The sequence below is a fragment of the Vidua macroura genome, chromosome 4 (genome assembly GCF_024509145.1).
Source record: "Vidua macroura isolate BioBank_ID:100142 chromosome 4, ASM2450914v1, whole genome shotgun sequence".
In the NCBI taxonomy this organism is placed as follows: Eukaryota; Metazoa; Chordata; class Aves; order Passeriformes; family Viduidae; genus Vidua; species Vidua macroura.
Genome location: NC_071574.1, coordinates 37,451,518 through 37,473,808, shown reverse-complemented (window position 1 = coordinate 37,473,808; position 22,291 = coordinate 37,451,518). Strand labels below are relative to the sequence as shown.

Sequence of the window (22,291 nt, the reverse complement as noted above, 5' to 3'; positions counted from 1 at the left end):
ACTGCAGTGACTCAGAGCTCCAAGCCAACAGAAAAGCACCTGTTAGTTATCTTTACCCTCAAATACACCATATGGGTTACTACACCATAGATGAGACATGACACAAATTAAAAAAAACCAAACAAGCTAATTTGTATGCCAGTTGACTAATTTCATGCTAAATCCAGACATTTGACATTTTATTGTATTTTAGTTGTTCAGAATGCTGTTATGATAACAGCCAAGCCCCATGAAGAGGCCGAAGAGAAGGAGAGCACCAAGCCCTGGGGTACAGTTCTTCTACTGCAGCACCAGGGAGAAAATCTGTTCCAGGTAAGCAAAGCTCATCAGACTCTGACCTGTCTTTCCAAGAAAAAGTCTAGTTCCTTGTCTAGTCTTGACAGCAGAGACACTAAAGACCCAATCAACTTTAGTTTCCCTTCTTTACCTGACGCCACTCTCCACATCAAGTCTCAGGAGATGTCAAGTTGCATCTATGCACAGAAAGGCCAACACTTATTGCCTAGAAAGTTACACCTTTTCTTCACTTAAAAAACATAATGAAAATAATTATTTTTCAACTCCTCAACCTAGAGGGTGCCTTGCTGCACAAGATGATCAGCAAGGTGACTTTCTCCTGAAGCTGATGTGCCAACAGCTGTAGGTATCACAGGAGGAGTAAAGCAACATAAGAACAAGGCATTTCTAAAAAAAAAGTGCATGAAATAGGCTTCTAGGGACACAGCCAACTCCAGAACAATGTTTAAGCAGATGAAGGCTATGGGAAATCTCCAAATACTCAGAATTCTGGTGGCTCTAACCAATATCATCATTGCTCATTTCTGTAAACATTTACTGCTGTGTACTTAGTTCAAATGCCACCACCTTCTGTTCTCCTTTTCATTTCTCTCAAATTTCCAGTTTTGCTTACAATGTTCTGATGAAGAGAATGCCATTACTTACCCTATTTGAGAAGGGCAGAAGGTGAAGGCAAGAAATTTTTCCAACTCTTTCTTCCAGGCAAAAGATAAATATCAGGAAATCTCTTCTGAAAAATGGACTGCAGAAATGATGGCACAAAACGCAGAATGCTTTTATCCTGTCTCCCTCCTCCAAGTGATTAGGAGTACCACATTTGCCCAGGGCTATGTGGCTTGGAGCAATACAATCAGGTTTTGAAAACAATGTTTAGTCAGAAGCATACTTAAGCTATAGCAAATTGCTTCACAATACTTGGAATAACTAACACCTTTTCGGCCTATGATTCAAGAGAAGAAAGGGAAACATATCATAATTAGACAACTGTCTATGACAAAAGGACAACTGTCCTTTTCTTTTTTTGAGGGATTTTATGAATGCTTAACTGGAAAAATTATGAGTATTAAGAACAACATGAACAATTGCATCATCTCTATGCTGAGTTGACTGTAAAATGCAAAAGGGCCTCCAGATTTCAAGTCTTCATGACTCCTGGAGTATTTCTTACCCTCTTCATTAAAAAAATGTATTGATTTTTTTTTTTACTGTCGTTGCACTGCAATGAGAGGCTAGCAAAAGAGGACTTTGATTTCTCATTTCACTCCCGTGCTCTGTGATCCTCAGCTGCACTACATTGTCTGCCCTGCCCGGCAGCTGGGCTCAGCCAGTACTACACTTACACTCAGTGTTTTGCTACAATTGCTAAGAACTTTATTCCACAGCTCTTAATAGTTCAGCAATAACAAACATCTCCTTCCTATCCCAAAAACCTCCCTCATCCTTTTATCCTGGGAAGCTGTGCCCTCCAAGATGAAAAGGCTTAAAACACAGCATCACTCAAGAGCTTCAATACAAGATTTGTTCTCATCACTACATTTCAACATTAAATGAAGCTTTTGGCCTTTCTAGTTGAGTCATTGTTCCTTCCACATTCTGTTTCACTCTAGGAATATCCTTCATTTTATGCATATGTTTCAATGAGATCTTAAAAATAGAACTCATGTTTATTCATATGGACGTTAGGAATTTTTAAGAATTTCTAAGATGTCCTCTGTCCAGCTTCATTTCATTCCAAAAAGCAAAAATTATTTTTCTTTTCCTGTGTAGCACTATTACACAGTGGACTAGGAAGTAGCAAGGCTTTTAATTTTACCAAGACCAAGCCCATTTTATGAATGTTCTCTATAAACTGAAGAAAGAAGTAGAAAAATCTGTTTCTTTTGGACTGAAACGATCAAAAATTAAGTAATTCAGTTTTAAGCTGTAGAGATAAGCAGGTAAAAACAAGCTGTGCTGGTTTTGGCTGGGGTAGAGTTAATTTTCTTCCCAGTGGCTGCTTTGGGGCTGTGTTTCGGGTTTGTGCTGAACAAAGGGCTGATGTGGAGATGTGTTTGTTATTGCTGAGCAGGGCTTGCACAGAGCCAAGGCCTTTTTCTGCTTTTCATCCTGCCATGCTGGGGAGGAGACACAGCCAGGACAGGTGACCCAAACTGACCACAGGGATATTCCAGACCATATGGCATCATGCTCAGTATATAAAGTAGGGGGAAGAAGAAGGGAGGGCAGGAACATTTGGAGCAATGGTGTTTGTCTTCCTAAGTTACTGTGATGGGGCCCTGCTCTCCTGGAGACGGCTGAACACCTGCCTGCCCATGGGAAGCACTGAATTCATTCCTTTTTGCTTTGATTGTGTGCTTGGCTTTTGCTTTCTGTATTGAACGGTCTTCATCTCAGCCTCTGAGTTTTCTCACTTTTACCGATCCAATTCTCTCCCTGATCCCACTGGTGGGGGAGTGGAGGAGCAGCTGCCTGGGGCTTGGCTGCTGACTGAGCTTAAACCACAACACAAGCATTCACTTTGAATTAAAATGATTACAATATATAATCCACAACTTTACTATAGATAAAATCCAACTTCTATTATTTTTCAGAAAAAGCCTCAGAAAGAAACAAGAACTATCATCAATTGTCATGCTTTAAGTGGCTGAGGCCAGCTTCTGTGGCTCTCCAGGCATCAATGATGAACACTGCACTGGTTCAAGCCTGCAGAGGAATTTCATTCTTGTTTCTCAATCATCTGGGACAGATGGATATTTAAAAATCACGCATTTCTTTTATATAACTCAGCAAGTAAATGACATTTACAAGACAATAAATCCATCACTAGTGGACACGCTTGATCAAGGGATGCAGTTTTCTGTGCTGTATCTTGACTGCCTCCATTTTTAAAGACAGATATGTCAATCTCATTTCATATTTCTTGCTATTAAGGAGCAAACCGCATGATTAGATTTTCTTTTATCTTGAAATATTGTAACCATTCTCAAGCTTTACCACAGTCTACGTCTGTCTTTTTTTTTAAATTGCTTTTTAGAATTTGATGAACCCTACCATTTTGAAAGCTTCTACAATGAAACAGCCAGCTAAAGCCAAAAACTGCATTGTATGCAAATTATATATACAGTCTAAAACCCACTTCTGCAAGTTCCATCTGAACTCCCAAAAGATTTCAAAAATTCAGAGTATTTATGTAATTACCTTGTGTACAGCTTGACTAGACAAGAGAAAGGAAATAACTTCTGATCAATTGTATTCTCTGTGATTTGATCTCATCTTTCCTTGGCCCTTCATTCCTGGTCTTTCCTACATAGAAGAATGTGTTTAGTTATACTATTAGTTATAGTCCACTGAACCACTGTGGTAAGATAAGTTCTTATCTGCTTCAAATACTTAAAAAAGCCCAAAAAATCAACACGGCACATGCATTTGAAGCATAAAAAAACCCCCAAAAAACCAAAAACAAACAAACAAACAAACAAAAAAAACCCCTGCATCAACACTAAGCTAATAAAAAATCCATTTATTGAACAGACAAATCTATCTTGGAAAATAGACTACTCTTTCTGTGACACATACAGCTAGTGATATTGTTTGTTTTGCTCTGAGGTAAACATGATGAATATAAAAACCTATCTTATAGCTTTGCTTTAGAAGCCATGTAATGTGTTAGCACAGCTGGGGCATCTGCATCCTTTAGACAGCCAGCAAGAATGCTATAACATAATCCACAAACTTTCTAAATGGGCTCCACTAAACCAGCCTGTGCTTTCAGCTTTGCACATTTCTCTGCACTTGCCATGCAGTATCTTTTATTTGGAGCACGGAAGCCACTGTGGGCACCTTGAGACCACGGGGCCCATAAGAAAGGCAACCACGCTGCACCTGAACTTCAAATAATGGACTGTCCTGACACTTACTTTGTCAGTGCAGATGATCCATGGTGGTGCCACAATATAAACTTGAAGCTGTATGAGATTAATGATCAAAACATTACTCTCCAAGTCAACACTGGGAACTGATATCCCACTGCCTTCTCCTAACATGACACCAAGGATTAACTTCTAGCCCTGAACATTTTCTGAGGTGACGTCCTTACATAAGGGAGATCCAGAAGAGACTTTTAACATGATCTTTGTGTTTCCAGCTCAGGTACACTATGGCTGGCATTTCTGACCACACATCTGGGGAAGATGCAAGTGAACAGCATTCTCCCATCTGCACTGACTCCTTAGCAATGGGACTGCAGCATTCCACTGTTCAAATTAATGGGTGTACAACACACACAGAGATGCAAGAGGCTCCTTCTTGCTCGGAACAATGGAAATCAGTTTTCTCAGCATGGTGCCTCTGTCTGCAGGATACTCTCACCATCCAACCAGCATAGCAACAGGCATTTCTCTGCAGCATTGCAATCCTTTCAACAAATGTTAACTTCTTGTTAACACTTTTGTTATGAAATCTGGAGTTCTGGCAATTCAGACTCTCCATGTAAACACTGAGAATGGAACATTGGCTAAAAATTGATCTCAAAATGACAGTGAGCCTTTCCTCAGGGTATAATCACCCCAGTAATGCTGTTTCCATCTGGAGTGACTTCCAAAAGCCCTAGGCATGTGCATTACTTGTGGGTTTCAAATAGAGCTGCTAATAACTGCATTCATGAAAACTGTGCCCTCCACTTACTGCATCTTACATAGAAGAGACATTACAAAGTCTACTTATGATCTATCCAGTTCATTAAATGGGTGTTTAAATTGGAACACAGTTCATTGAATCAAGACCTTTACATGCTAGCCTTGCACTTTAACTTCTAACAAAGACAATTTTGTTAAAGCCTGTCACAAAACTCAATTCAAAACCTTCTGCAGTCCCTGGGAAAGAGAGTCTGCTGTCTCTAACACAGCAAAACCTGGCCTGCAGCTGAAAAGCGAAGAGTAAGTTCATACTTTAGTCTGACTGGGGAGTGAGACAGTGCCTCTCAGGAGGAGGAACTGCAAAAGAGAAAAACTGTCAGTATTTCACTCTCCAGTATAAGAGAGAAGCTACATACATTAGGCATCAAATACCACAGAAGGATGAATTGGCAAATGCACCAGGACAGGACAGTAAACAGGACAGTACAGAATTGTTTACTGTACATCAAAACAGAATCAGCAGAAGAAACCAAAATCAACAAAGATGATACTGTAATCAAAATACACACACACACACAAATCCACTGAGTTTTGCTACTGTTCAATAAACTGCAAAATTCTTATATAGAAAATGGTAAAGGAAAAGCAATATAAAAGAGCTTCTTCTGTAAGAGACCCTACATTCCCATGGTTGTCAACCATGTCACTACTATTGCTGCCAATAATCACACACTTTTGGATGATGTGCTTTCTTTTGAGAAGTTCTTACACACAAATGACAACTGCACAACACAAGAGGTTTATGCTCTGTTTAAAACTATCATATGCAAGTTATCCGAATCAACATTTTCTCAATACATTACTTTATGATCTGATATAGACTTGGACAAATATTGTAAGTTAAGATAGAAAAAAACAGATTGATTCACTATTGCAATAAACATTTCCAGTAAACAATATAAATAAAGCAGACAAACAAACAAACATTGCAAAAATTCCACGAAAACCTAGAACTTTTTGCTTTTCAATTAACTTCAATTAAAAAAACAACAGCTTAAAAATAAGGTACTAGGCACCTTTCAATTTTTAATAATTTCAATAGAACAGCATAAGTCCATGCATTAGCTGTTGCTTCAGACATAGTGTTTTACCTGGAAATAGCATATTTTTCTTTTGTTTAGTATAGAACTTCCAGTTCTGTAATTCCTGACAGTATGGATGTCAGATTTATATAAGATGTTGCAAAAGAAAAAAAAATCACTTGCCCATTTTTCCTACAGAGTGAAGAGGCTCAAAGCTAACTTTCCCATTTGATTTAAAAAGCAAAGTTGGAAGGCTTCTGAATGTCAACACTGATGCATTACAGGGATATTTATCTTCCCATCACTGCAGATATACAGCAAAACCTGAAGGGGATATTTTCCATCTCTGCTGTAATGAGAACTGTGGAACAGCAGAAATATGAATTACAAGATGCACTTAGTTCTTGCAGAAGATTTATGAAAACTGTATTTTTTGGCTGCTGCAAATGAGCTGCCTTTAAATTTTTTGTTTTGTTTTTGCTAATTTGTTTTGGATTTAAATCTCTGTCTGATAGATGCTGGATATTTCAGGCTGATGTTATGGAGTGGGATGGCTACATTTTTGCAGTCAGCTTACTTCCACACCGTGCATTTTTGTCCTGTCTGTGTGCCAACGCGAGCACCTTTACACCCACACGCTGAGCTGGATCAAGGACTCTCCACAGACAGCTGCATGAGCACGCCAAATGAATTTGGCATCCATAAGCAGGGTAAACAGCAGCACTGAGCTAGTTCAAAACAGGAGTAGGGCAGGGGGGAAGCTGCTGGAAGCGAGGGGTAGCTGAAAACCAGAGTACCTGGGCTGGGAGGAGCAACACACAGAGGACACTGCTGCCTCTGCAGCTGTCCACAACCATTAGCTGTGCACAGGCACACAGGGGGCTCCAGGGCTGCCCGTCCTCAGAGCCCTCTCAGCACCCCTGAAGGACACCAGGGAGAACAAGTACGTGCAGAATGGCAAGACAGCAGCTGCCTGACTTGGGAGGGCTGGTCCTTTTGCACCTTTAAAACAAGACTACACAACTCAACTACAACACTACACTGAGTCCAGAGGAGGGCCAGAGGGATGAAGCATCTTTCCTATGAAGGCAGGCTGAGACACTTGGGGCTGTTCAGCCTGGAAAAGACAAGGCCTTGAGACGGGCTTAGGGCAGCCTTCCAGTATCTAAAGGGGCCTACAGGAGACAGGGAGAGGGACTTCTTATAAGGACAAGGGAATGGCTTCAAACTGAAGGAGGGTCAGTTTAAATTAGATATGGGGAATTAATTATTTACTGCAAAGGTGGTGAGGCACTGGAACAGTTTGTCTAGAGAAGTTGTGGATGCCCCATCTCTGGAAGAGTTGAAGGCCAGGTTGGATGGGGCTTTGAGCAAACTGGTCCTGTGGAAGGTGTCCCTTCCCATGGCAGAGAGGTTGGTACCAGACGATTTTAAAAGTCACTTCCAATCCAAACCATTCTATTTTGTTTCTTCTGTGAACAAAACAAACGCCAACAAACCTTCCTTACCAAGTTATTCTCCTTAAACATTTCTTCTCTTTTGGAGGAGATCCACTTGCTGTGCTGAGAAAGCAGAGGCATGAAAGGCAGCACACTTATGTCCCTAATGCATTTAGGGTCAGATACTCATGGTGTACTAAGAGCAACAGAAAAAAACCCAGTAGAATTGCCCAGCTGATCACACCCAGATCCTGTATCAGAAATAATCCAACTGGAAATAATCCAAGTAGGAGAAGCCTACAACAGTAAAACAGATAGAGTGGTCTGGGTGAGGCGTGCTGCTCCTCTTCCCCAGAAGCCCATTACTGCTTTCCCAAGGATTCCTCTGGTATTAATGGTAACGCAGGAAGAACTGTTATGCTCTACACAACAAAGTACGTTTCTATTCTTAGTGACATGAATCTCCCTTTCTTCTTCCCTTTCAAGCCAAATCTACAGACATAGGATTATTTTATCTCTTACTACAGAATTAAGGAGAGAGCTACATGTTCTTAAATTCGTGGAGGAGAGGGAAGACATGCATAACCAGCAGTTGCCCTCCACTAGGAGAGGCACTTCTCACTTTTCAGGAAAGCTCTGAGTCTCAACAGAGTTTTCATTAAAAAATATACATAGAACTGGCGACTTTTCACAGCATGATAATTTGAACACATATTTCTAGGTGTCCAAAATTACCCTTTCCTTAGAAAGTGCACCCAAATGTCAGGCAGAACTCCCTTCAGAGTACTTTCTCACTCTTGTGTCCAATCTTTTATGCCACTACAGCTAGATAAGAAATGGTATTAGGGAATGTGTCAGCCTAGTGCTGGTATGTCTTCAGTCTGCAGACAAAATAAGTTAAGGAACCAAAACTTCAAAATAAACATATTAAGGTAAAGGAACATTATGGAAGTTAACATGCACTGGGATAAAATCAGCACCAGTTATAAAACATTTGAGTTGCCAAAACCGGTCTTTTTCACATAGTTTAAAGTTTCTTTGAATACTATAGACTATACAGTGTAAAAGCATTTAAGGAACATTAAGAAGTGACAGAATTAATAAATACATGTAGGGCAGAAAATGGGCTTCCTACAGGAAAGTTGTTGGGGTTTGGTGTAGGCTATGAATAGATCTACTAAATATATACTGCTGAAAAGTTTCCATATATAAAGCCAAAATGACTTACAGAATATCAGAAATGTTGACTTCCTCATCAGTAATACTTGGCTTTAAAATAAATGCCCATGTATTTTAGGAAATACATAAAAAATATGATGCTCTACAATAAAGAAATCTCAGCTTGGAGAATAAAACAAGGAAAAAAACAATTATTTCTGACATTCAAAAGCATTCTCATCAATGAACATGTTAAGGCATCAGAGTCAAGATTATTTTTCTAAGCTAATAAAATATATTTTTAACGTTAAAAATCATAATGAATTCTGCTTGCAACATTATGCCTTTGGTAACACTAAGTAGTACATTATGGTTGCTAGATAAATTATAGATAAAAATTCTGTCTGTTTCTTAGAAATTAACAGCTGTGAAGCCATTCCTGAAAAATTATGATTGCTGGGATTAGATTGCAAACAGTATTTTGACAAGTTATCAGTACAGAATAAATTCTTGCAAATATCATACAAAATAAAACCTGTTCAAAAACCTGTTCAATCTGCCCCTCCTTTACAGCAATGCTAACTGGCCAAGTCTATCAGTAAAAACTTTGGTGCTTAATGTTTAAGGCTGTGAAGTCTTCTTTAACTGTAGACATGAATTGTAGAGTTTGAAATGAAAACTTATTTTTCACATAAAACCCTTAGCATGAGACAAACCCATTGGAAAATATATTGCCCAAACTATTATAACGTCAAGAGGAGAAGTCTGACCATTTATCTTTCTTCCTTACTTCCAGATATCCATGTCACTTAATACCTTACTGCAATGCAAGAAAATTCTTAAGCTGTTGAACAGGGGGTTGTGAGAATATGCCTAATTAACTGCCCAAATTCCCACAAGGAATGAATGATGAAAAAAAACCAGAATGAGCAGGAAGAAAAGAAAGAAAGGAAGATGAGATAGTCATCCTTCAGATGAGGATGAGATTGGAATAAGAACATGAAATAACCAAGATATAAGCAAGATCAATGCATCTCACTACACTAACATGGACTTGTGCTGGCTGCAGTCAATCAGTGATCACCATCAAGGCTCCTTGTAGGGATCCAACCATACCTTTGTCACCTGATGCAAACATGCAGGATTATTTTATAAAGTTTATTTTAAAGAAGAAAATCACATCATAATTTCCAGTAAATATAAATGTTAAGAACTGAGCATCACTTCACTGTGAGTCAAGCAGCCTCTCTGTTCTTGGCTTAAGAGCAAAATCATAACTGGGTACCTCTGCTTACCTGCAGTCCCCGTGTGCATCTCACCACACACGTACACACGAGTCAGCTTTGATTTGGAAATTATGTACCCCTGGGAAATATTATCAAAACAAATGCCTCCCAAAGAGGCACAAGGCATCTCTCAACCACAAGATCTAGGCATATAAGAATCAGAGCAAAGGAGACATAGGACAGATGAAGTGTGCTCAAGGACAACAGATTTCAAAGAATTCTAATTATTTTTAAAGTAGGCCAACCCCCAGGACATATCCATTTCATCCAGAAAAATTAATCCAGCCTGCTCCCTGCCATCTTCTTTTCCCAAGGCCCCTCAGGCATACCCAAAGATTAAAAGCTACATGAACTATCCTGGCAGTCTGCTCCCTTTTATCACAACAGCTTGACAACTCCCCTGTCATCCCCAGTCTTGGTAGAAGATAATAATGGAAGCAAAACTTGTTAACTCCCTGAGAGATGACTGATGTGCCTATTCATGCAAAAGGTAAGCCTGCTCTCCAAGACAGAAACTCTGCGTCTTACAGAGATTTCTCCCCCACTGTTTCTCTACACAAAATAATGGTGACGACTTTGACACTTTGGACACCTACTCACTGCTCTGTCAATGAGCACTTAAGGGTCTCATCATCCACTGCCAAAGCTGGGCCAGAGTAACCATTCACCCCAAGGTTGCCATCAAACTCTTGTCCCAGACTTGATTCCAGCATCATGGATAGCTGCTCTCGTTGATGATGGTTTTCAGATGACCCTGAAGGATGACATTATGCCTGAAACTACTCAAAGAGCTACACAACCTCACTGTCAGGTTAACATTTCTTGGTCTTTCTTAGCCCAAACTTTCCTGTAGTGTTCACATAAATAAAAAAATAAGCAAGTATTTAAGTAAGCACAATAAGGGACAGAAGACTCACCAAGATCCCACATATGCATCCAAGGAACTAATTCAAAGTCTTACTTCAGACACCCAGGGTTGGACTACCTCTACAGAGAGTACTCAAGAGTACCAGTTTACTAACTTGGTAAGTCTCATGCTGTAGGAGTACCTTACTTATATCGACTGAAATATCAGAATTTGAAGCTGAAGATCTCCAAAAAGCTATCCAAAAGGCAGCAGGAGATTCTTGCCACTCACCAACAAGAGCTGAGGCACAGGAAACCCATGAAGCATTGTTCTGTATTTGAGGGCTCTTGGCTGCGATTAGAAGTGGGTGATAGATTTCCTATGGCTAGAATCTCATATTCCATCAAAAGAAGCAAACAACAAAACTCCACCTACTGCACCTTTCTATCTCTGCTGTTTACTGAGACACTGTTCCCATGCTATTGCTGCTGAAGGTCTTGGCTCTGTACAGGCGGAACATACTTCATAAAGGGGAGGGAAATAAGGGTGGAGAACACGGAAGAGGCGAGAAAAAAAACGATATATTTCATAGCTGTGGTTTAAAGCTTCTCATAGACTTTGAAATGTTAGAATAACACTGCGGGAGATGGAATAGCAGAGCCAGAGCAGGGGAAGCAGTCCAATAAAAGCAATATATTACAAGCCTTGAAGAGCTGACTTCAAGGCCTCATTTAACTGAGAGTGTAGTAAAACTTGTTTCAAGACTAAAGCGTGCAGAGAACAATTAATTTTCTCTGAAGATCCCATTATCTTAATTCTTCCTTTCTTGATCCTCTTTCCTCAACTGGAATAAAAGGGAACTTTCTTTAAGAGGTAGCTTGGTTACTTTTATAAGGTTTTGCTTCAAAACGTTATTGCAGATGAGACATTTTCTGCAGCAAAATTGAAATGGTAAATAATTCTCTGTCATAGATAGAATTCTTATTAAATAACTCAAAAGACAGACAATGCCTCAATATCTCAAATCCATAAAGGCAGGAATTGAGAAATAAAACAGGATGCTATGCTTTGGCCCTTTGTTCATTTATTAATGCTTAAAAAGAAAATTTTTTACTGCAGGTTAAAACCAAAGGAGATTTTAATCCCCAAACTGTGGCAAAAATGCTTGAATATGAAAAAGACTATATTTGATTTCATTAAAAATATTGTATTTTTAATCTAAAACACAGTATTTAAAATAATACCTTTCTGCCTTATTAAAAAGATCAACTCACATCAGAACAGCTCTTGCTGAGCCATTTTCATTGCCAATTTCTTAAAAGACAACAAAAATAAGTACAAAACTTTGTGGGCTGAGCACCATCTGCTCATGCTGTAATTTCATTAACAATTATATTTTGAGACTGTCACCTGTAAAGCAAGTTTTCCACATGTAAACAGCATGCAAAACTGGTGTACTGTTTTTTATACTTTTTACTTTCAATTCTCTCCTACTGCTCAGAGGTTCACACAATCAGTGCTGACTGCTGCTATTTGCAACTGAACGTTCCACAGGGAAGTCAAAGGAAAATACATTGTAGCCTAGGAAAGCAAGAGCAATACTAAAAAATGTTCCCACATTCAAGGATTAGAATGAGGGATTCAAGAAAACACCATAAGAGAAACCTAAAAGAAGTACAGCCACCACAGAGCAGCAAGCAATTAGTTTATTATAATAGAGAGAAAAAATAAAAGAGTAATTTGTTCTCTTGCAAAGAGGCATGCTTATGCAGGGAGAAGCAGGCTTGGTTCCTGATTAATACAATTCTTTTTAAAGCATCATTTCTTAATTACAAAAGTAGTCATTTTTGTTTCAGTAATAATGTCTGTATGCAGCCTGGTAAGAAAATTATTTTATTTCCACAAGGGAATCCATGGATTTTCAGAAAATAGGAATTTTGTACTATAAAATGCACCTGGAAGGACAGCAGTGACCTGTTTCAAAAACAGCTCACACTGTTTTGGGTTTTTTCAAATTTCAGAACTGACAATTCAAATTATATTCCAATGAATAAGCAAACATTTCAAAATTATTTGATCCCAAGCAAGGGGAACACACCATGAATGCTTGTTTGAAAAACAAAGGTAGAATACAAGTATCAGCTTTCTCCTCCATATCTTTGTACAGCTATTAACAACAAAATACTTTTTCTACAAAAGCACATATCTTCCCCACAAGCTCCTTCACAGAGGAGGAGGCTATAATTAAACTGATAAATCCTAATCTGCCATAAAGCACAATCTTAAACCATTTAAGTTTATAGAAACCCACTGAGTTTAACTTTCTCTTCTACAACCTTCACTATTAAGTGAAAAGCCCCAAATGCAAGCCTAAACAGTAGCACAGGTTGTGTGGACATGCATGCTGCTGGCTGCTAACTACTCCCCTTTGTTGGGGACATCTTCCTTCCTCAACACACCACCTGAGCATTGCACTTAGTACTGGGGGGGAACCTCACTCATCAAAACTGTGTCTAACCTAATGCACTGTGAGGCAGAGGTGCACTGCTAAAGACAGATTCAAGCAAGATAAATTCCCTTTGAGTCACAAAAATATTACAGAAAACTTTTGGAGGAGGTGGCCTTTTGACCAGTGTGAGCTCTACTGGAGTTGAAGCTGACCAGAACTGGGAGGGACAATAAAAGTATTTATTTAAAATACATTATCAAAAGACAATGCAGAAATTACATCAGCAGGAGGAGGATGGTTACCTCACAGTCAGGGATACTGATAAGGTGGAGATGTTCAACGCTTTATTTGCCTCTGTCTTCAACACCGATGATGGACTAATCTGGCTGTGAAAACGTTAAACTCTGAGTTGACCCTGAAGTTCTGAGAAATCTGCTGCTCCAGCTGGATCCATATAAATATATGGGGCCTGATGGGAGTTATCCAAGAATGTCATCACAAATTGTCTCTGGGTGATTTTTGAAAGGTCTTGGGAATCTGTAGATATCCCAGTTCACTGGAAGTCAGTTAACAATGTTCCAATTTTCAAAAAGGGCAAGAAGGAGGACCCTAGAAACACAGGCCTGTCAGTCTCATTTCAGTGACTGGTAAAGTTGTGGAGATTATTCTGGAAGAAGGACAACACAGTCATTGGTCACAGCCAGCACGACTTCATGAGGGGAGCAAAACCCTGCTTGCCAAATCTGACTTTCCTTTTATGACAAGGTAACCCAAGTAGTTGATCAAAGGAAGCCAGTCAATGTAATCTTTTAGGATTTCACTAAAGCTTTTTATACCACCTCTCATCATCCATCTGGACAAAACATCCATCACACAGCTGGAAAAGCACCAGTTGGTGACAGGATGCGAGGGAATGGCCTGATGCTGTGTCAGGGGAGGTTTAGGCTGGCTATCAGGAAAAGATTCTTCACCCAGAGGGTGGTTGGGCACTGGAACAGGCTCCCCAGAGGAGTGGTCACACCACCAAGCCTGACAGTTCAAGAAGAGTTTGGACAACGCTCTCGGGCACATGGTGTGACTTTCAGGGATAGTGCTGTGCAGGGCTGGGAGTTGGACCTGATCATCCTTGTGTGTCCCTTCCAACTCAGAATACTCTGTGAGTATTTAATGTTGCTAATTCTAATGTTGCTAATTGTAAACTAATCGTCCAGAGCAGACATTTGTTTTCCATACTTACAGAGCAAATCCAGTAATTAAATGTAACTGTTGTCAGACTTAAAAGTCCTCTCAGATTATATGGCCTAGATACTGTAAAAAGCATCCTCCCAGCCCCCCCACAAGGTAGAAGTCAAACCTATTAACGTAACAGCTTATCCTGCCCTATTTCCACTTGGCAGTCTCCTGTAATGCTGATTTAATATCTGACAAAAATAGGACAAAGACACTGTCATTTTCGATTAGAGAACGTCAGCTCAATACAAGCAATTTTAACGCTGCTGAGCTTGGGTTAGGGAAGGTGAATGCTGCTTGGCCATGTGGAGAAAAATCTACATATCTACTTCTGGATAATGCTGTCCTCCTGATGACCCAATGAGTCTTTTGCAATAATGAAATTTACTAGCATCAGAATTTCTACTATTTCAGCTTAGGCATCCATATTCACTAGCTTTAAAACTGAGAGTTAACTATTACCTAGAATTTCATTTAAAAGAGGAATTTATTACATATTATTTTCAACGCCCCACTATTTGGCCCCTAAGCAGCACAAATTACCACTTCTGTTTTGTTTTTTTTCTCCCCAAATCACAAATTACAGACTACCCAGTCGATGGTGTTGATCCCAAATTCTGTGGTGTTACAGTTTATTCATTAGGTACTATAACAGATTAATAGTTTTACCTGTGTGATCCCCAAAACAGACACAATTGCTACGGTTTTGTTGCATTATCTTAGCTAAGTGTGCAGAGTCACCTTTCATTCTATGCTGGGGATCCTGCCAAATGTTCCCTGGATACCCTGGATCCCTCTTCTCCTGCAATGGGGCTCTTGAAAAGCAAATGCCAGTCTTAGCTAAAGAGCTTTGATTTTTCAGCTGTTCAGTTCTTTTACATTATTCACAAATGATAACACCTGGGGCTAAAATAGGACAAAAGGAATCTTGTCACATACATAAATATGGTGCAAACCTACCCTTTAAAAAGGAGTAGACATATACATAACTAACAGTCTTGAGATAACGAGTTCTTTACCTAACTTAATGCTTTTGAATGACAAGAGAGTTCAAGAAATTTCTAACATAATTTATTTATATATGTATACTAAATTGTAGGTATCATATAGGCTTTCTTTTTTCCCCCATTTCTTCACATTATTTGCTCTGTGGTCATTGATTCTGCAACATAACTGGAAGCACTTGTCAAATTATTTCCCTTTTAATATGATAGGGATTGAGGTTTTTATACTCTCCCAAGGGTAACAGATTTTTACAAGCTTTTCAAAGCAAATTTAGATAAAAACACATATTAAAAAATACCATTTAATATCTGAAAACATTTTGCCTATTATTGTTGCTAGCAACACAAAAGATTACAGTAAGAAGTGATGGTTATTTTCTACAACAGCAATACTTTGGCTATAGCAAGCTCATTACCTCAGTGCACACAGTCTTCAAGCAAAACTTGTTGAGCACGCAAGGTGTTAATTTCTGGAGAATGTCACACAAGAAGTGGTGACTTATTACAGCTCTGATTGTAGAAGGCAGTGTGGCTATGTCTAGCCCTGCACCCTGAGCTTTTCAAACCCAGGTGATGAATGATTGTGTTCAGCTTTTAGATAATACCAGAGTAGCAGAGCTGATGCAGTGTCCTTTGTGTTGGTGTCACTTAATTACAGAAAGGCAAACCAGTTTAAAAAGTGACCTATGTATAGATAGCTATACAAAGCAATTGGAGAGAGATTATTTTGTCATTTAATCACTTATACATGGTACCACCATGCATCATATTTTTACCAAGTTCAGAAAACTCAAATCCTTTCACTACTGAATACCACTGCCCCTTTTACATCAGATTTTTTATCTTATTTCAATTCCTGCCTTTCCTCCAGTAATGATATCAACTGCAAATTCCTGTGTCTCAGTTTCTGTTCTAAGCACACTTACTCCTTAAGGGAAAGTGAACAATTTCCTCTGGGATTTCCACACAAAGAATCTAATTTAAACCACAATAACACTTCAAGTTCAGTCTGCAACTTGTCATTAAGATCTCAGTAACAATCAAGCCAAGGTATACAGGATATTAGCAGTTCTTAAAGTGGGGGAGAAGGGGTGTCACCAGAAAGTTCAGAAAATGTCCATTCAGCTTTTATTTCTCCTTATTTTTCTAAAGCTTCTGCCTCCACATCATAAATTCTCCACCTTCTATTGGCCACGTGGGAATTGTAATGTTTAAACTTGGCAGTTGGTGAAGGCCCACAGCCCCAGCTGCAAGATCATCATCTGGTTTCCTTAACCAGAGGGATGTGCTAGAACTGCCACCTGACCAGGGCACTCAGCAAAGCCTCCTCTCCCTGTGCAAGGGCAGCCACTCTTCCCTCACTCTGGCATGGCTGCTGTGACATCTGGCAGCAAGGACAGTTAGCTGTCCTGGCAGGGAAATGGGAATGTAAATGTCTAAGGGTGGGAGACTGACCTCACAAGCTCCTGTTAAGCACATCTGCTACCCCAGACGTGCACACTTTCAGGGCTGGTAGGAGGAAGGGGACAGTTGTGGTCCAAATACTCATGGCACACTTTGAAAAAACCCTTGCAACACAGTCCAGAAAGTCTGAGAACTACTGGTAAGCAAACAAGACCTAAACAAAATCCCAGTAAAATCATGTCACTTACAGACACAAAATTAAATGCCTTAAATGTATGGCAAGTCCATTGGTGGCTCAGCTGTAGTGGCTATGGAAAATGCTGAATTTACTGTAATGCTTCAAATCTGAAGCACCAGGTTCCCAGGTTCCACAGGCCAAGCAGCCTGTGCCAAACTTCCAGGAAATTCTCCTCATTACACTGTGAACAGGACAGACTACGGAATTTATTTTGTGGGTTTAGCAGTCTCATCACTACATTTCTGACGTGTGCAAGGTCAGGTACACACTTCCAGCAAATTTTTTACTACCTCACTAATCTCCCTCTGGACCCTAGGAACACACTGGACACTCCTTCTTACTGTCCTTCATACAGACAAATGAATAGGGTCATTTGTAATTGGTCAGATTTGGAGAGTTAAAGTTGACCTACAGTACATTTACTCCTGTAAACAAGCTTTCAACTTTTCAGTAACGAATCTTTCTTTACTGTTTCAGCCCATTGGTTCTGCCTGCTGTACTACCTACTCCTTGACAACAGCAGCTTTAAGGCTGTACCTCTGAGGATGATCATTAGTAACACATCTCGCTGGAGAACAACAAATACTGTAGCTGGGATCCCTACAGCAATCTTGTTACCATGAATGGCCTCAGTGGTGTGATTGGCACATGGTGTGACTCCTGAGGTGCCCTGCACAGGGCCAGGAGCTGGAATTGATGATCCTAATGGGTCCCTTCCAACTCAGCACAATCTGTGATTCTATGATCTCAATCATTTCCTGCTGGCTGCAGAACTGTGACCCCTTAATCCAGAAGACCAGAAGGTATCAGAAAGCATCCAAAAGACACAACATAGTAATCAAATCAATGATTCTACCTAATTTTTTCTCACAGCCTTGCAACCCCTACTATCATCTATCAGGTATCCTTACTTACACAAAAGCAGATGTGCACTTAAGACTCTCAGAACAGACCTTGATATATTTTCACCGTTTCAATTTGATTTAGATTGGAAACTGAAAGTTCTTAAGGATCAGAGTTAGTTTGTCTTTATATATTTCTGATAATGCAAACGAATACTTAATCTGTCACTCCAAATCCCACAAGCATGTTTTCCTCAAATGGATTCTTGGAGGAAGTTCCAAGTGAGGTTACCCAGAGAACAGTTCTGTCCTCCCAACTTCTGCATATGTGTCAGTGAGTCTTCTGCTGGAAAGAAATGCACTATCTCCAACTATCTGTAATACTGTTATACCACTTTGTTCTCATTTCCTTCCTACTTCTCCACTTTCATTTTTGTTTTGAAAACTCTCTGTATATTAATCGTTTTTACTTTCCAAAAGACCTCTGAAATTTTTTAAATCAGTTAAAAAACTCCACAATATTTGAAAAGATATTTTTTTAAAGGTACATATTTATAACACAAAAAGATTTTCTGTATTACCTATTGTCTGCTGTTGTGGGCAGGAAAGCTTTGAAGGTTATAAACATAAAAAAGAACAACACAGTAAATCTTTTCATCTTTGCATCTTTGATGCTTTGGTGTTATTAAAAAGTGCCTAGGGTTACACTGCAGAGAGGAAAAGGATACTGCCTGAAGTTAGCTAAAAAACCACTAAATTCTATTTTAAGCTGGTACTGTCTGACAAGGAATTTCATATTTGTTGGTTAAAGGTTTTAGTGCAAGAAAAGGGAGGAGGGTGTTGTTTGCGAAGAAGATTTATCTGTCATCTTTAGCTTAACAAACTTTTGGGTAACTGACAACAGAGCAAACACACACATTTCTATGACTGAACAAAGAGCACACCACTGCATTTCTGAGAAGCAGTTAGGATTAACTCCTACTTCCCTTATGCTGAAGCTGTACCAAGGCACACACTGATCCCAGGTGAGCACACTACAAGATACAAGCTCAGCTCAGGGGGTCAGCTCAGCATCTCCTAATGCAATGCAGGGTATGCAGGTTCTAACCTCTGGACATATTCCTGGGCTCTGACAGCCTCCCAGTAATATGCCAGAACACTGCTAGTTGCAAACACAGTCATTACTGTTTCATAACTCATATCCCTTACCTGAGCAGCTTCTGAGGTGGAAAACACTCCAACCCAAAACATGAATTCAATAATAACAATAATGTTCCACAGAAAATGATGAAGCAGCATGTGTTACTCTCATATATATCACAAAGGCAAGTAAACAGCTGATCTAGCTAATTAATCAGATACTCTGTTTAGACTTCATCTTTGACAGTGTTTACTTAATATAATTGTATTTGTTCTCAACAAAGACTGAATTATTTCCTGAGATGGCTGTCATGGATATTTCCTCCTCAGGTCAAGACCAGGTAATCAAGACAGAATGCTGCTTTATCAGGGGTAGGACAGTAAACACTCTTGCAATTCCTTTACTGGTACACAAACCAGCTAAAAAAGACTTTTGAATTAGACCTCACACGTGAATGGAAGTGGATATAAGGGTTCAGCTCAGAAGTCTCAGAACAAAAGCCTTTAGGGTCATGAGAAAGGACAGCATGATGCATTACAGCACCTGAGTAAGTTGACACAGCACACGCACACCAGGGCTACAATACTTCAGGGCCACGCCAGAATAAGCACCTGAAGATGGTCACTGCCCTACACAGCAACGCAACCACATTTTTTTCCCCTGAGATTGTCGCTTTGAATGTCTGTTCACAGTCCTTTCCTGAGCAGGAAAAATAATTTGACTGGTTTTCATGCAAAATGTGTACTGCCTCACATTTTCTTCGGAGGTATACAAATAAATTCCTCAAGATTTTTCCACAGAAAATCCCACATTGTGTCTAGAAGAACAGATTACCGAAACTTCACCACTTAATAAACTGCTTATCTTCAAAAAAACCGCTATGGCCTATTATCTCAGCTGTAACTGCCAAGACACAGCAAACTGTAACAGCTTCAGAAGACAGAGCTGAAGGAGTCCAAAGTCATTTCCAGTTTTCAAAAACAAGAGTTACGTCGACTCACTTGCCTTACACAATTATCTGAAGCAGCCCATTAGAGAGGTCCAAGATCATTAGTGAACACATAATAAAAGATCCCTTTTTAAGATTATCACTGGAAAATTTTATGACTTTACCAAGATTATTTTAATCTTGGCTAATCTTACTTCAAGCAGATCCCCTTAAGTCCAGTTATGTTCCTGAACTCTAAAACATCTGGTGAAAACGGAAGAATTACTTTGACTCCTTCTAAGACCCTGGTGTCAAAGGGTCAGATTATTTTCACCTAATACAAGGCCATGGCAAAACTCATACTGCAGATTTGTTCGTCTGACCTCCTGAAGCATTTCTGGAAGTTATTTGAAGCGCTGCCCGCCTCGCATATCACCTGTGCTCCCACCATTTCGGCATGGGAGACCTGCACCACCAGCTGGGTAAATCCAGTGCCTTTTGGCTTTCCGTGCACTGCTCTTAAATTACCTGATCTGCTGCTTCTCCTTGGCCAAACCTGCCCTTAGGTTAATAAAGCGTCGGGAAGCCGATCCGCGGCAGCTAGGTGAGTTGGCGACGGAACACCTGCACCCTTTGTTGGAGCTCTGGGGGACCTTTGCGGGACACTTACGCGGGGGATACCGGCGCGGTTATTTAGGGATGGAAAACCCCCAAAGGGAAGCCGACCCTACGCGTTTCGGGTGCCCAGAGCACCGGCGGCAGGGAGGTCCCGGGGACGGAAGGGCCCCGGCGGGACGCTGCCCGCACCACCGTGCCGGTGGCGGACACCGGCGGCGCGCTCCCGGCGGGCGGGGGGGGGCTGCGGCGGCTCCGAGGCGGGCGGGGCGGCGCGGACCGGACCTCGGCCGGGCTCGGCCGCCCGGGCCCCCTCGAAACACGGCGCCCCCGGGCCCCGCCGCCCGGGCAGGGACGCCGGCTCCGGGGGCCGGATGGGGCCGGCCCCGCCACTCCGCACTCCCCTCTCGGGCCTGCAAGGCTCCGCAGGCCGCAGCCCGGGCAGCCGCCCCCCGCCCGCCCGCAGCCGCCGCCGGTCACATCCCGGGCGGCGGCCCCGCCACCCGCTCCGTCGCGCCCGCCCCGGCCGCGCACTCACCCGCGTCCGTCCCGGGAGATCCGGCTCCTCGGCGCGGGGCGACAGCGAGGACCAGAGCAGCAGCAGCCCCAAGAAGCTGCCCGCCAGCAGCACGGCGCGCAGCAGGAAGCCCAGCTTCAGCCGCATCCTCCCGCCCGCCCTCTGCCTCCCGCCGCCGCGCACGCAGCGCCCGGCCCCGCGCACCGGCCGCCTTCCGCCCCCCGCGGCACCGCACGGCACGGCCCCGCCGCCGCTCCCCCGCCTCCCCCGGCCGCCGCTGCTCTCCGGCAGCCGCCCGCCTGCGAAGGCTGTCCTCTCGCAGCCGCACGTACAAACTTTTTTTTTTCTTCCTCCCCCCTCTTTTTTTTCCCTCCCCCGCGGCGCCCCGGTAGGCTGCGGGCTGCGCGCTTGCCTCCCCGCCGGGCGCAGCGGCCGGGGTGATGCGGAGCAGGAAGTGGCTGCCGCGGGAGCCGCGCGGTTCCACGTGGCCGCTCCGCACCGGGGCGGGAGCGCCTCGCCCCGGGCCGCCGCTCGCTCCTGCCCCCGCCCCGGCTCAGCGCCGGGCGTGCGCTCCCGTGCACCTGCTCCCGCCCGGACCGCGGCTGCGGCCAGCCGCGCCTGCAGCCCTCCGGGAAAGGGGGGAGCAGTGGGACACCTCGAGTGGCGTTTTGGCTTTCCCGGTTGGGTGGGCAGTGCTGCTTGGGCACCGATTTGTAAAAATTAAGGTGCAAACGTTTAACTTCAGGGGTTGTCATATAGGCGTAGGGTAACGCAGGCCCATTAATTGTTGTGTGCAGCCTGGGCAGAGTAGAACTGGAAAGTCAACAGATTTTTCTTGGGGATAGCAGATTAAGTACAAGATTACAGAGATGCTATCAGCCCCACAGGTTGTGTGTTATTTTGTTACTAATTTTCTGCACTAAAAGTTAGGCATCCTATTTCCTCCTTTGAAGGAGTGCCACACGTGCATGCACACATGCACAGAAACTGGTAATGTAAGCTCTCCAAAAACCAGAGTGATGCAAAACCAGTACTTCCAATGTAATACTACTTCTGTTTTTTTCTGTGTATTCAGTACTGTCCCCTTGCTCCAATGTTTTTCCATTCTATTTCTTATGTGCACCAGGAGGGTATCAGATCCATGATCTTGAACTTTCAATGATAAGGTCTGCAGAAACAA

General features: G+C 41.8%; 1 protein-coding gene across 2 annotated transcripts in view; it reads right to left on the bottom strand.

Moving 5' to 3' along the window:
* Positions 1-21,258, bottom strand: part of GALNT7 (polypeptide N-acetylgalactosaminyltransferase 7) — a 68,803-nt gene extending 47,545 nt beyond the window's left edge. For both annotated transcript variants that reach the window (XM_053976618.1, XM_053976617.1), the window contains exon 1: positions 21,133-21,258. In XM_053976618.1, coding sequence (XP_053832593.1) covers positions 21,133-21,258 — 126 coding nt within the window. The remainder of the gene's footprint in view (positions 1-21,132) is intronic.
* Between the last annotated feature and the right edge of the window lie 1,033 nt (positions 21,259-22,291).